Source organism: Coregonus clupeaformis, chromosome 6 (genome assembly GCF_020615455.1).
Source record: "Coregonus clupeaformis isolate EN_2021a chromosome 6, ASM2061545v1, whole genome shotgun sequence".
Classification (NCBI taxonomy): domain Eukaryota; kingdom Metazoa; phylum Chordata; class Actinopteri; order Salmoniformes; family Salmonidae; genus Coregonus; species Coregonus clupeaformis.
Genome location: NC_059197.1, coordinates 35093945 through 35109245, shown reverse-complemented (window position 1 = coordinate 35109245; position 15301 = coordinate 35093945). Strand labels below are relative to the sequence as shown.

The following is a 15301-nucleotide window of genomic DNA, read 5'->3' as shown; positions in this document are numbered from 1 at the left end:
CCAATTGATTCTGAGTTTGGGCATATAAAGTTTGCATGTGAAAACTAGATATGGATTTCCCGAACTCACTTCCTTGTTTAGCCTAAATCGTTTTCACTGCTCGCGCTTTTCAAACCCACAATGTAGAGGGGAGGTTCCACGGGTTATGCTAGATGGTGACAGGTTATGCTACATGGTGATGGACTGAGAGATCAGCCAATGAAAATCCAGAGGGAGCTTTTCCCGCCCTCTGCCGTGGGCTCCATTCAAGTCTCTTTCTGAGGCGCTGTGAAACCAGACGGTTCAAAAGAGAGAGTCGGCTGGTGGACGAGATGAATCATGGGTATGTGGATGTTAAATAAATCCCCCCTTCCTGAACACACATCCCAACAGGATCCAACCACTCCCTGTGCACTAATAAACAACACATTATGCCAAGCAGCCATATCTACAGGGGGTATGGTCAGCACATCATGAATGTCAAGGACAATAATGAAGCAGAAAGAAAATCACATTTCTGACATCGCCTGTGTGTTAACTCTGTTCATCATCACTACTCAGCCCCAGCGGCCACTGACAGCCTGGTGTGCTTCCACAAGCCCCCCTTAGTGACTGCTGCTGTCTCACAGGCCTGCTCTGGACAAGCTTGATCAACTGTCTCATCAAAAAACCACATTGACTTCTTAAAACCCTCCCGTTGTCCTAGGGTCAAAATGACCCGCCACTGTGTTGAACCAACTTTATTTAATTTTTATATTTTTGGGATCATTTGTGAGAAGGAGGCAGTGAGACTTTAAAGAAAGTATCACTGCATCCTTCTCACAAATGATCCAAAAAACTATAAAAATTAAATAAAGTTGGTTAAACACAGTGGCGGGTCATTTTGACCCTAGGACAACGGGAGGGTTAAACCTCACCGCATAGGCCTGTGGGCCACCACCTAAATGTCTCAATACACCAATGGGGCTGTGGCATTCATACCACTATCAATACAAAGCAAGGTCTCAATAGACCCTTTTCCAGTACACGACACACTGACGTCACACACACACACAGATGCGCGCGACTCTTGGCTGCAGTAAGAAAGCCATCGCCATCTGCGCCCATTCAACACAGCCTAGATTTACGTTTGTATTACTTCTAAACAAAATAACTTTTTGGGGGGTTCTCATACGCTTACAATTATGTTTTGATTCTTGCTAGAACAGTCACTAAGATTATATTTGGTTGTGATCTTTGCAAAATTACTATTTGGGATGCAGCAGTTGTTAGCTAGAATGCTAACGCCCGTTGAAATAGGCTGTAGCAAAACGTAGCCAAAGAGCCATTTTACTGGTTGAAGTTGAAATGTTTTTAAAGTATAATGCAGTTGATTTGTGATGATGACACAAACATTATATTAAGCAGGACATTCATACAAGCCTTAGAATCTAATTATAATCCAAAAGCAATGTGAAATGCACTCATAAGGAACATGTAAATAGAGACTATTTTTTGCTGGCGTTCTATAAGAACTCCCCCTTGTTCTGCCACCAACTTGTGCGCATCGCCCTCGCGCAGCAGTGGTTGTAATAAACAAGTCAATGGTCTAATATCTCTGGATCTCAAGTCTTCCTTGCATTATCACAACGCTAGTAAAATACATTTTCCATGAAGAAAAGTTGTGTTACTTGATTCAGCTGGCCAAAGGTATTTGTAACAACAGTCTACATCAGCTTACAAGCTCTTTCCCAATGATGTAGAGTTAAATTAAGAGAGTAAAAACACAAGAGAAATGAAACACACAAGATTTAAACTATATACAGAGTGTACCAATACCATATCAATATGTAGGGGTACAAGGTAGTTGAGGAAGGTATGTACATGTAGGCCGGGGTAAAGTGAATAGGCAGCAGGATAGATACTAACAATGATAATGATAATGATAATGATAATGATAATGATAATAATAAAATAATAATAATAACAATGTTAATAATGATAATAATGATAATAATGATGATGATAATGATTATAATGATATTAATGATAATAATAATGAATATAATGATAATGATAATGATAATAATAATGATAATAATCATAATAATAATAAAGTAGCAGCAGTGTATATGATGATGTGTACATGTATGAAAGTGTGTGTTTGTGTGTGTGTGTGTGTGTGTGTGTGTGTGTGTGTGTGTGTGTGTGTGTGTGTGTGTGTGTGTGGTGTCAGTATTTGTGTGTATGAGTGTGTGCGTAATGTGTGTGTGTGTGTTTGTGTGTGAGTGTGTGGATAGAGTGCTGTGAGTGTGCATAGAGTCAGTGCAAAACAGAGTCAGTGCAGATATCCCGGGTAGCCATTTGATTATTTATATTTAACAGTCTAATGTCTTGGGGATGGAAGCTGTCTTTGAGCCTGTTGGTCCGAGACTCAATTCTCTGGTACCGCTTGCCAGATGATAGCAGAGAGATCAATACGTGGCTTGGGTGGCTGGAGTCTTTGGCAATTTTCCAGGCCTTCCTCTGACACCACCTGATACAGAGATCATTTGTGGCAGGGAGCTCGGCCCCAGTGATGTACTGGGCCGTCCTCACCACCCCGCTGGAGAACCTTCCAGTCGAGGGTAGTGCAGTTGCCGTACCAGGCGGTGATGCAGCCAGTCAAGATGCTCTCGATGGTGCAGCTGTAGAACCTCTTGAATGATCTGAGGGCCCATGCCAAATCTCTCTTGATGCTCCTGAGGGGGAAGAGGCACTGTGGTACCCTCTTTACGACTGTGTGGGTGTGTATAGACCATGTTAAGTCCTTAGTGATGTGGATCCCTAAGAACTTGAAGCTCTCGACCCGCTCCACTGAAGCCTCGTCGATGTGGATGGGGGCGTGCTCACCCACCTGTTTCCTGTAGTCCACCATCAGCTCCTTGGTCTTACTGACATTAAGGAAGAAGTTGTTGTCCCGGCATCACACTGCCAGGTCTCTGACCTCCTCCCTGTAAGCTGTCTCAACGCTGTCGGTGATCAGGCCTACCACCTTCGTGTGTGGCCACGCAGTCGTAGGTGAACAGGGAGTATAGGAAGGGACTAAGCACGCACCCCTGAAAGATCCCTGTGTTGAGGTCCAGCGTGGCAGAGGTGTTGTTGCCTTTCCTCACCACCTGGGGGGCGGCACGTCAGGAAGTCCAGGATCCAGTTGCAGAGGTAGATGTTCAGTATTAGGGTCCAGAACTTGTTGATGAGCTTGTAGGGGACTATGGTGTTGAACGTTGAGCTGTAGTCAATGAACAGCATTCTCACATAGGTATTCCCCTTGTCCAGGTGGGGGAGAGCAGTGTGAAGTGCAATTGAGATTGTGTCATCTGTGGATCTGTTGGGAAGGTAAACAAATTGGAGAGTGTCCAGAATGTCTGGGATGATGGTGTTGATATGTGCCATGACCAGCATTTCAAAGCACTTCATGATTACAGATGTTTTTTTGACAGGTTACCTTAGAGTTCTTGGGAACAGGAACAATGGTGGTCAGCTTGTTAGGATTACAGACTGGGTCAAGGAGAGGTTGAACATGTTGGGATTAAAGACTGGGTCAAGGAGAGGTTGAAAATGTGGATATTACAGACTGGGACAAGGAGGGTTTGAAAATGTTGGGATTACAGACTGGGACAAGGAGGGTTTGAAAATGTTGGGATTACAGGCTGGGACAAGGGGAGGTTGAAAATGTTGGGATTACAGGCTGGGTAAGGAGAGGTTGAACATATTGGGATTACAGAATGGGGCAAGGAGAGGTTGAGCATGTTGGGATTACAGAATGGGGCAAGGAGAGGTTGAACATGTTGGGATTTCAGAATGGGACAAGGAGAGGTTGAACATGTTGGGAATGAAGACTGGGACAAGGAGATGTTGAAAATGTCCAGCACACTAACTATAAATCAGAAGTAAGTGCAATGTCTAGTGGTCTGAAGCAAGACACACTAATATAGTGAGGGAAAAAAGTATTTGATCCTCTGCTGATTTTGCATGTTTGCCCACTGACAAAGAAATGATCAGTCTATAATTTTAATGGTAGGTTTATTTGAACAGTGAGAGACAGAAGAATCCAGAAAAACGCATGTCAAAAATGTTATACATTGATTTGCATTTTAATTAGGGAAATAAGTATTTGACCACTCTGCAAAACATGACTTAGTACTTGGTGGCAAAACACTTGTTGGCAATCACAGAGGTCAGACGTTTCTTGTAGTTGGCCACCAGGTTTGCACACATCTCAGGAGGGATTTTGTTCCACTCCTTTTGGCAGATCTTCTCCAAGTCATTAAGGTTTCGAGGCTGACGTTTGGCAACTCGAACCTTCAGCTCCCTCCACAGATTTTCTATGGGATTAAGGTCTGGAGACTGGACTCCAGGACCGTAATGTGCTTCTTCTTGAGCTACTCCTTTGTTGCCTTGGCCGTGCATTTTTCTGGATTTTTTTGTTGTTATTCTGTCTCTCCCTGTTCAAATAAACGTACCATTAAAATTATAGACTGATTAAATCAACAGGGGATCAAATACTTTTTTCCCTCACTGTACAATGAACAAAAATATAAACGCAACATGCAACCATTTCAAAGAGTTAAAGTTTATATAAGGAAATCAGTCAATTGAAATTAATTAATTTGTCCCTAATCTATGGATTTGACATGACCAGGAATACAGATATGCATCTGTTGGTCACAGAAACCTTTAAAAAAAAGGTAGGGGCATGGATCAGAAAACCTGTCAGTATCTGGTGTGCAGCGCGACACATCTCCTTCGCATAGAGTTGATCAGGCTGCTGATTGTGGCCTGTGGAAAATTATCCAACTCCTCTTCAATGGCTGTGCGAAGTTGCATCCCAAACATGCTCAATGGGTGAGTATGCAGGCCATAGAAGAACTGGGACATTTTCAGCTTCCAGGAATTGTGTACAGACCCTTGCAACATGGGGCCGTGCATTATCATGCTGAAACATGAGGTGATGGCGGCGGATGAATGGCATGACAATGGGTCTCAGGATCTCGTCACGGTATCTCTGTGCATTCAAATTGCCATCGATAAAATACAATTGTGTTCGTTGTCCTTAGCTTATGCCTGCCCATACCATAACCCCACCGCCACCATGGGGCACTCTGTTCACAACGTTGACATCAGCAAACCACTCACCCACATCACGCCATACACGCTGTCTGCCATCTGCCAGGTACTGTTGAAACCAGGATTAATCAGTGAAGAGCACACTTCTCCAGCATGCCAGTGGCCATCGAAGGTGAGCATTTGCCCACTGAAGTCAGTAACGACGCCAAACTTTCGGGTGGCTGTAATGACGCCGAACTGTCTGAGGAAGCCAGATGTGGAGGTCCTTGACTGGCGTGGTTACTCGTGGTCTGCGGTTGTGAGGTCGGTTGGACGTACTACCAAATTCTCTAATACGATGTTGGAGGCGGCTTATGGTAGAGAAATGAACATTAAATTCTCTGGCAACAGCTCTGGTTGACATTCATGCAGTCAGCATGCCAATTGCACACCACCTCAAAACTTGAGACATCTATGTCATTGCGTTGTCTAACAAAACTGCGCATTTTAGTGTGGCCTTTTATTGTCCCCAGCACAAGGTGCACCTGTGTAATAATCATGCTGTTTAATCAGCGTCTTGATATGCCACACCTGTCAAGTGGATGGATTACCTTGGCAAAGTAGAAACTTTTGCGCACAAAATGTGAGCGAAATGAGCTTTTTGTGCGTATGGAACATTTCGGGGATCTTTTTATTTCAGCTCATGTATCATGGGGCCAACACTTTACATGATGCGTTTATATTCGACTTCAGTTTATAAAATATCTAAGGTGTTCTAGCTGAAGCAAGTCACATTAATTAGTGGTTCTCATGCTTAGAAGGTGCTTAGTCCCCTATAGCTCAGTTGGTAGAGCGTGGCGCTTGCAAACGCCAGGGTTGTGGGTTCGTTTCCCACGGTGGGGGCCAGTATGAAAATGTATGCACCCACTAACTGTAAGTCGCTCTGTATAAGAGCGTCTGCTAAATGACCAACATGTAAAATAATATAATGCTAAAACCTTAGCATGTGGAAACAGTGCCAGGGAACCTAAAACCAAACCATGCATTGCTGTCCTACCTTGTCCATAAACCAATGTGTCATTTTGTAATTTGGGTGAACTATCTCTTTAATGAAAGTAGTTGACGTGGTTACTAAAACAGCTGCGCATCTTGACTGGTAGTTATTTCTGTATGATTTCACATGCTAAATTCAGTTGTTTTTAAAAGTTGAGAGGAAAAAGTAGTTGATGTTGCTACTAAAACAGTTGATTGGTCGTAGATATACAGAGGTTTCAGATTGTATCATTTGATTGGTAGTATATATATAGAGGTTTCAGATGATATCATTTGATTGGTATTAGATATATAGAGGTTTCAGATTATATCATTTGATTGGTAGTAGATATATAGAGGTTTCAGATTGTATCATTTGATTGGTGGTAGATATATAGAGGTTTCAAATTGTATCATTTGATTGGTGGTAGATATATAGAGGTTTCAGATTATATCATTTGATTGGTGGTAGATATATAGAGGTTTCAAATTGTATCATTTGATTGGTGGTAGATATATAGAGGTTTCAGATTTAAATAGTAGAGAAGTAGACTAAGATTTTATACTGTCAAAATGTTGTTCTAAATTGTTGGGAAAGTGGTCAAAGTACCCACTGAGCACAGACGTCAATTCAATGTCTACTCCACATTGGTTCAACGTAATTTCATTGAAATGACATGGAAACAACGTTGATTCAACCAGTGTGTGCCAAGTGGATATCTGATTTGTGTCAAAAGTCACAGTGTATACAGTGAAAAGTGTTGAAAGTCACACCTTATAAAGTGCCTTGCAAAAGTATTCATCCCCCTTGGCGTTTTTCCTATTTTGTTGCATTACAACCTGTAATTTAAATGGATTTTTATTTTGATTTCATGTAATGGACATACACAAAATAGTCCAAATTGGTGAAGTAAAATTTAAAAAATAACTTGTTTCAAAAAATTCTAAAAAATAAATACCGGAAAAGTGGTGCGTGGATATGTATTCACCCCCTTTGCTATGAAGCCCCTAAATCAGATCTGGTGCAACCAATTACCTTCAGAAGTCACATAATTAGTTAAATAAAGTCCACTTGTGTGTCACATGATCTGTCACACAATCTCAGTATATATATACACCTGTTCTGAAGGGCCCCAGAATCTGCAACACCACTAAGCAAGAGGCACCATGAAGACCAAGAAGCTCTCCAAACAGGTCAGGGACAAAGTTGTGAATAAATACAGATCAGGGTTGGGTTATAAAGAATATCAGAAACTTTGAACATCCCATGGAGCACCATTAAATCCATTATTAAAAAATTGAAAGAATATGGCACCACAACAAACCTGCCAAGAGAGGGCCGCCCACCAAAACTCACAGTCCAGGCAAGGAGGGCATTAATCAGACAGGCAACAAAGAGACCCACAATAACAAATATTTTGCATCTTCAAAGTGGTAGGCATGTTATGTAAATGAAATGATACAAACCCCCCCAAAAAACAATTTTAATTCCAGGTTGTAAGGCAACAAAACAGGAAAAATGCCAAGGGGGGGGGGGGTGAATACTTTCGCAAGCCGCTGTACTTGGTCTAGTGAAATGTCTGTCGACAATTACTATGTGACCGTCGGTTTCCTTTTCAAAGACACATGAAAAAACTTTAAATTTGACCCTGTCTCAGCGTCAGTTGTCATGGTTACCTGCCTGTGACAGCAACGAGACAGTGTAGAACAGGGTTCTTCAATTCCGGTCCTGGTGGGCCGAAACACCTCTGTTTTTCATCCTCTCCTTCTAATCAGGGGCTAATTCAGACCTGGGACACCAGGTGAGTGCAATTAACTACCAGGTAGAAATAAAAAACAGAAGTGTTTCGGCCCTCCAGGACCAGAATTGAAGAACCCTGGTATATAAGTTCTCCGGCAGAATACCCTGCTTTTATTTCGTCACACTAACAACTGTAAGCTATTTGTCAGCTATGCTCTGGTCATTATTTGAAGTGGCTAGCCAACTATTGGGTCTGAATAGCCAACTAAAGGGTCTGAATACTTATTCACATAAGAATTCAGACCATTTGCTATGAGACTTGAAATTGAGCTCAGGTTTATCATGTTTCCATTGATCATCCTTGATATGTTTCCACAAGTTGATTGGAGTCCACCTGTGGTATATTAAATTGATTGGACATGATTTGGAAAGGCACACACCTGTCTATATAAGGTCCCACAGTTGGCAGTGCATGTCACAGCAAAAACCAAGCCATGAGGATGAAGGACTTGTCCGTAGAGCTCCGAGACAGGATTGTGTCGAGGCACAGATCTGGGGAAGGGTACCAAAAAATGTCTGCAGAATTGATGGACCCCAAGAACACAGTGGCCTCCATCATCCTTAAATATAAAAAAAGTTTGGAACCACCAAGACTCTTCCTAGAGTTGGCCGCCCGGCCAAACTGAGCAATCGGGGGAGAAGGGCCTTGGTCAGCGAGGTGACCAAGAACCCGATGGTCACTCTGACAGAGCTCCAGAGTTCCTCTGTGGAGATGGGAGAATCTTCAAGAAGGACAACCATCTCTGCAGCACTCCACCAATCAGGCCTTTATCGTGGAGTGCCCAGACGGAAGCCACTCCTCAGTAAAAGGCACATCACAGGCTGCTTGGAGTTTGCCAAAAGGCACCTAAAGGACTCTCAGACCACGAGAAACAAGATTATCTGGTCTGATGGAACCAAGATTGAACTCTTTGACCTAAATGTCAAGCGTCACGTCTGGAGGAAACCTGGCACCATCCCTATGGTGAAGCATGGTGGTGGCAGCATCATGCTGTGGGGATGTTTTTCAGCGGCAGGGACAGGGAGACTAGTCGATCGAGGGAAAGATGAACGGAGCAAAGTAAAGACAGATCCTTGATGAAAACCTGCTCCAGAGCGCTCAGGACTTCCGACTGGGGTGAAGGTTCACCTTCCAAGAGGACAACAACCCTAAGCACACAGCCAAGACAATGCAGCAGTGGCTTCGGCGCAAGTCTCTGAATGTCCTTGAGTGGCCCAGCCAGAGCCCGGACTTGAACCAATCGAACATCTCTGGAGAGACCTGAAAATAGCTGTACAGCGACGCTCCCCATCCAACCTGACAGAGCTTGAGAGGATTTGTACAAAATAATGGGAGAAACTCCACAAGTACAGGTGTGCCAAGCTTGTAGCATCATACCCAATAAGTCTCGAGGCTGTAATTGCTGCCAAAGGTGCTTCAACAATGTGCTGAGTAAAGGGTCTGAAAACTAATGTAAATGTCATTTATCCGTTTTTTATTATTTTTTATTTTTTTATGTTGCTTTGTCATTATGGGGTATTGTGTGTACAGTGAGGGAAAAAAAGTATTTGATCCCCTGCTGATTTTGTACGTTTGCCCACTGAGAAAGAAATGATCCGTCTATAATTTTAATGGCAGGTTTATTTGAACAGTGAGAGACAGAATAACAACAAAAAAATCCAGAAAAACGCATGTCAAAAATGTTATAAATTGATATGCATTTTAATGAGGGAAATAAGTATTTGACCCCCTCTCAATCAGAAAGATTTCTGGCTCCCAGGTGTCTTTTATACAGGTAACGAGCTGAGATTAGGAGCACACTCTTAAAGGGAGTGCTCCTAATCTCAGCTTGTTACCTGTATAAAAGACACCTGTCCACAGAAGCAATCAATCAATCAGATTCCAAACTCTCCACCATGGCCAAGACCAAAGAGCTCTCCAAGGATGTCAGGGACAAGATTGTAGACCTACACAAGGCTGGAATGGGCTACAAGACCATCGCCAAGCAGCTTGGTGAGAAGGTGACAACAGTTAGTGTGATTATTCGCAAATGGAAGAAACACAAAAGAACTGTCAATCTCCCTCAGCCTGGGGCTCCATGCAAGATCTCACCTCGTGGAGTTGCAATGATCATGAGAACGGTGAGGAATCAGCCCAGAACTTCACGGGAGGATCTTGTCAATGATCTCAAGGCAGCTGGGACCATAGTCACCAAGAAAACAATTGGTAACACACTACGCCGTGAAGGACTGAAATCCTGCAGCGCCCGAAAGGTTCCCCTGCTCAAGAAAGCACATATACAGGCCCGTCGGAAGTTTAACAGTAAACATCTGAATGATTCAGAGGAGAACTTGGTGAAGGTGTTGTGGTCAGATGAGACCAAAATTGAGCTCTTTGGCATCAACTCAACTCGCCGTGTTTGGAGGAGGAGGAATGCTGCCTATGACCCCAAGAACACCATCCCCACCGTCAAACATGGAGGTGGAAACATTATGCTTTGGGGGTGTTTTTCTGCTAAGGGGACAGGACAACTTCACCGCATCAAAGGGACGATGGACGGGGCCATGTACCGTTAAATCTTGGGTGAGAACCTCCTTCCCTTAGCCAGGGCATTGAAAATGGGTCGTGGATGGGTATTTCAGCATGACAATGAGCCAAAACACACGGCCAAGGCAACAAAGGAGTGGCTCAAGAAGAAGCACATTAAGATCCTGGAGTGGCCTAGCCAGTCTCCAGACCTTAATCCCATAGAAAATCTGTGGAGGGAGCTGAAGGTTCGAGTTGCCAAACGTCAGCCTCGAAACCTTAATGACTTGGAGAAGATTTGCAAAGAGGAGTGGAACAAAATCCTTCCTGAGATGTGTGCAAACCTGGTGGCCAACTACAAGAAACGTCTGACCTCTGTGATTGCCAACAAGGGTTTTGCCATCAAGTACTAAGTCATGTTTTGCATAGGGGTCAAATACTTATTTCCCTCATTAAAATGCAAATCAATTTATAACATTTTTAACATGTGTTTTTCTGGATTTTTGTTGTTGTTATTCTGTCTCTCTCTGTTCAAATAAACCTACCATTAAAATTATAGACTGATCATGTCTTTGTCAGTGGGCAAACGTACAAAATCAGCAGGGGATCAAATACTTGTTTCCCTCACTGTAGATTGATGAGGGGGAAAAAAACAATTTAATCAATTTTAGAATAAGGATGTAACGTAACAAAATGTGGGAAAAGTCTAAGGGTCTGAATACTTTCCAAATGCACTGTATATGTAGCCAATTCATTGCCAAAAATAAGGGGTTAAATACATGTAAAAAATAAATAAAAAATGTTTCCTCATTTTTCTTATACCTTTCAGATATGACAGACATTTCAGAACAAACTTCCTTTAGATTTTTATGGGGGGACTGTCTGTTGTTTCATGTAGTGAATCTGATATTCAATGCATTTGTATGGGCTAACAGCAGTAAGGTCAAATTCAATATTTAGTCAAATATATATATATATATATTGGGATACTTCAAGGGGTATTAAAAATTCCAAAATCAAATAGCTAAAAAATCCTTGGTATGACCTTCTTAAAAAAAAAACTCCACACTAAATATGCTAGTAACTTTCCGGTAATCAATACAGTGTCATAATCATGACATAATGCAGCACCTCCCTCACTGATGCCCAATGGTGCTCGTTCCCTGGTGGAGTGTGACTGTGTAACATTGTGTCACAATGTATAAATACCAGTTTCAGCACTGCCATCCCCTTGTTGGGCACATGTAATGCCAGCCTAACAGACTATAGCAGCCTATCGGTGTCAGGCATGCTGTCCACGCAGAGGTGGCCGGAGCAGGGCTGGGCTATGCTACAGCTGGTTCTGGTTGCTGCTCTATCCGGGGCAGAGCCGGAGGGCCCGGTGGTGTGCAGGCGGAGAGGAGGACCAGAAAACCCCCAGCTGGCCAAGGACGGAGACATCATTTTGGGAGGCATCTTCCAATTCCACAGCAGCTGGCAGAACAGAGAGCTGAACTACACACAGATCCCACCACCTCTGCAGTGTACCAGGTAAATGGGATTGGTATAATATTGAAAATCAGGGAAAATACTTTGGGTAAGTTTTAAGAATAGCATACAGATTAAGAAAATAGCATATTCCTTTTTTTCAATCAAATGTATCTCTAGAATAACTTCTAAAAAAGTTTTTTTTTTCTTCAATATTTATTAAGGAGACAATATTGTGCATTTTAGTCAGTGAACATTTGAACCCCAAACCCTAACATTAACACCTCCTATGTTCGAGCCAGTCTGAATTTCAGAGCGTTCCAGTATGCCCAGTCTATGCTGTTTGCCATAGAGGAGATCAACAACAGCACAGTCCTGCTGCCCGGTGTCTCTCTGGGCTACAAGATCTATGACTCGTGTGGCTCCACAGCCAGGGGGGTGAAGGTGGCCCTGGCCCTGGTTAACGGGAACCAGGATACAGCCTCAGAGGAGCCAGGCTGCTCCAGAACAGCCCAGGTTCAGGCCATCATGGGGGAGGACTCCTCCTCACCCAGCATGGCCACTGCTACCGTCCTCGGACCCTTCCATATTCCAATGGTAGGCAGTCAAGAGGGTATCAGGGCATTAAGATGTTCTATAGAATAACTCAAACCATGCTCATTGGTAGTCATTAACAACCTTTTGAAAAATGCTTTTCCCCTTAAATAATAATATCTGGATGTGTTATCTGTAGCTAGATAGTTGTACCTCCTAATTGGTTGTCTATTGTGACTGCTGTATAATTTCTTCATCAGATCAGCCACTTTGCCACATGTGGGTGTCTGAGTGACAAAGTCAAGTACCCCTCCTTCTTGAGAACCATCCCCAGTGACCACTACCAGAGCCGAGCCCTGGCCCAGCTGGTCAAACACTTTGGCTGGACTTGGGTGGGCGCCATCCGAACCAACGACGACTACGGAAACAACGGCATGGCCACGTTCACCGAGACGGCAGAGCAGCTGGGGATCTGTCTGGAGTACTCTGTGGCCTTCTTCAGGACAGACCCTGAGGAGAAGCTGCAGAGGGTCATAGAGAGCATCAAGACGTCCAAATCCAAGGTCATCGTCGCCTTCCTCTCATTCCTGGACCTAAGTGTGCTGGTGCATCAATTTGCCCGCCACAATCTGACGGGCTACCAGTGGGTGGGCTCCGAGGGCTGGATCATTGACTCCTACATCGCCGGGGTGGAGGCCCACCACGTGCTGAACGGAGCCATAGGCCTGTCCATCGCCAAAGCCCACGTCGCAGGGCTGGGGGAGTTCATCCTGGACGTGAGGCCGCTTAACTCCTCCGGCATTGACAGCAGCCTGTTCACTGAGTTCTGGGAGGCTCTGTTTGACTGTCGCTTCAGGCAGATTGTGAGGTCAGAGTCGGAGAGGGGTCAGACTCAGCGAGAGTGTACAGGCAGGGAGGATCTGTCTGGGCTGCAGAACATCTTCACTGATCTGTCTCTAATGGGCATCTTTAATAACGTCTATAAAGGGGTGCTGGCTGTGGCCCATGCCCTCCATAATGTTTGGGGCTGTGGGGAGACCTGTGGCAACAAGACACAGCCTGATCCACAGACGGTGAGTTTGCTAAGCACACGTTTTTTTGAAATGCATGTGTAACTCAGAATTCGTATGTCATACATTCCGTTCAAATGGCAATAAGATCTGGGTTTAATGTAAATTCCCGATATGTTATAATTGTTATTGTTGTGTCTCCGTAGATTCTCGAGCATATTAAAAATGTGCGTTTCAAGACAAAGGAGGGGGAGGAGGTGTATTTCAGTGAGAAAGGGGACGTGACCGCCAAGTATGACATCATCAACTGGCAGCCGAAGGAGGACGGCAGTGTGGAGTTTGTTACCGTGGGTCTTTATGATGCCTCCTTACCCGCAGACAGGCAACTCACTATCAACAGCAGCTCCTTGGTGTGGACACAGAATGCGAAGCTGGTGGGACTAATTTACTGTTAAAAATCTGTGCTAGGTGTTGTAGGCTGTCAGTTGTAACGGTACACAGAGTAGTTGATTGTGTCACAATGTTCTCTAAAGTAAACCACCCATGATTAATTGCAGGTGCCTGTGTCAGTGTGCAGTGAGAGCTGTCCCCCAGGCACTCGTAAGGCTGCACAGAAAGGAAAGCCTGTCTGCTGTTATGACTGTATCCCATGTGCAGAGGGAGAGATCAGCAATAACACAGGTAATAACTAATCAGTCAAACAGTGAGAAAAAAATTTATGCAACTACCTACACTGTTGTCCTGGAATGAAAAATAGTTTGTGTGTAGTCTTTATAAAATCTATTACATTCCCTTGTTTTATAGATTCTCTCACCTGTGATCAATGTCATCCTGAATTTTGGACCAATAAGAAGAGGGATATGTGTGAAAAGAAGGAAATAGAATTCCTCTCCTATGAAGAAATCATGGGAGTGTTGCTGACTGCTGTCTCCCTGCTAGGAACGTGTATGACCAGTATTGTGGCATTTATTTTCTTCAGATATAAGAAAACTCCCATCGTCAGGGCCAACAACTCTGAGCTGAGCTTCCTGCTGCTCTTCTCCTTGACTCTGTGTTTTCTGTGTTCTCTTACTTTCATTGGCCGGCCCTCTGAGTGGTCCTGTATGCTGCGCCACACAGCGTTTGGGATCACCTTCGTCCTCTGCATCTCTTGTATTCTGGGGAAAACAATAGTGGTGTTGATGGCCTTCAGGGCTACAATTCCAGACAGTAATGTCATGAAATGGTTTGGGCCTCCACAGCAGAGATTGTCTGTGGTGTCCTTCACGTTTGTCCAGGCTTTGATATGCACTCTGTGGTTGGTCCTGTCCCCTCCCTTCCCCGTTAAAAACCTCACTACCTACAAGGAAAAGATCATTCTAGAGTGTGATGTGGGTTCAGCCATTGGTTTCTGGGCTGTGTTGGGGTATATAGGACTCCTGGCTCTCTTGTGCTGTGTGCTGGCTTTTCTGGCTCGAAAGCTGCCTGATAACTTCAATGAGGCCAAATTCATCACCTTCAGCATGCTCATATTCTGTGCAGTCTGGATCACCTTTATCCCAGCTTATGTCAGCTCTCCTGGGAAGTTCACTGTAGCTGTGGAAATATTTGCCATTCTGGCCTCTAGCTTTGGGTTGCTTTTCTGTATATTTGCACCTAAATGTTATTTAATTTTAATGAAACCAGAGAAAAACACTAAAAAGATGATGATGGGCAAAATCTAAACAAAATCAATATAAATGTGTAAATTGTTTAGTCATGTTTGCTCATGATAACGTAATTTATTTTACATTTTAAGTATTTCATGTATGAATGTATAATTGTTGAAAAAAAATGTATATTGTTGAAATAAACAGTGTATAACTAGAAATTGAATTATTTTTTTTTTTGATTATCCACTAAAGTCCAATTGAACAGAATTTGTTA

General features: G+C 43.5%; 1 protein-coding gene across 1 annotated transcript; it reads left to right on the top strand.

Moving 5' to 3' along the window:
- The first annotated feature begins 12154 nt into the window (after positions 1 to 12154).
- LOC121568298 (extracellular calcium-sensing receptor) lies at positions 12155 to 15099 on the top strand. The gene is made up of 5 exons (XM_041878852.2): positions 12155 to 12449; positions 12647 to 13459; positions 13603 to 13830; positions 13954 to 14077; positions 14201 to 15099. Exons 1-5 carry the CDS (start codon positions 12189 to 12191, stop codon positions 15097 to 15099), a joined length of 2325 nt encoding a protein of 774 aa, XP_041734786.2. The 5' UTR covers positions 12155 to 12188.
- Positions 15100 to 15301: the final 202 nt, after the last annotated feature.

What these genes read in the sequence shown, in the direction of transcription:
- LOC121568298 (XM_041878852.2), top strand. Translation starts at nt 12,189, where the DNA reads ATGCTGTTTGCCATAGAGGAGATCAACAACAGCACAGTCCTGCTGCCC. An exon ending in GACCCTTCCATATTCCAATG is followed by an intron (nt 12,450 to 12,646) that starts GTAGGCAGTCAA and finishes TTTCTTCATCAG; the next exon opens with ATCAGCCACTTTGCCACATG. An exon ending in AGAGATCAGCAATAACACAG is followed by an intron (nt 14,078 to 14,200) that starts GTAATAACTAAT and finishes CTTGTTTTATAG; the next exon opens with ATTCTCTCACCTGTGATCAA.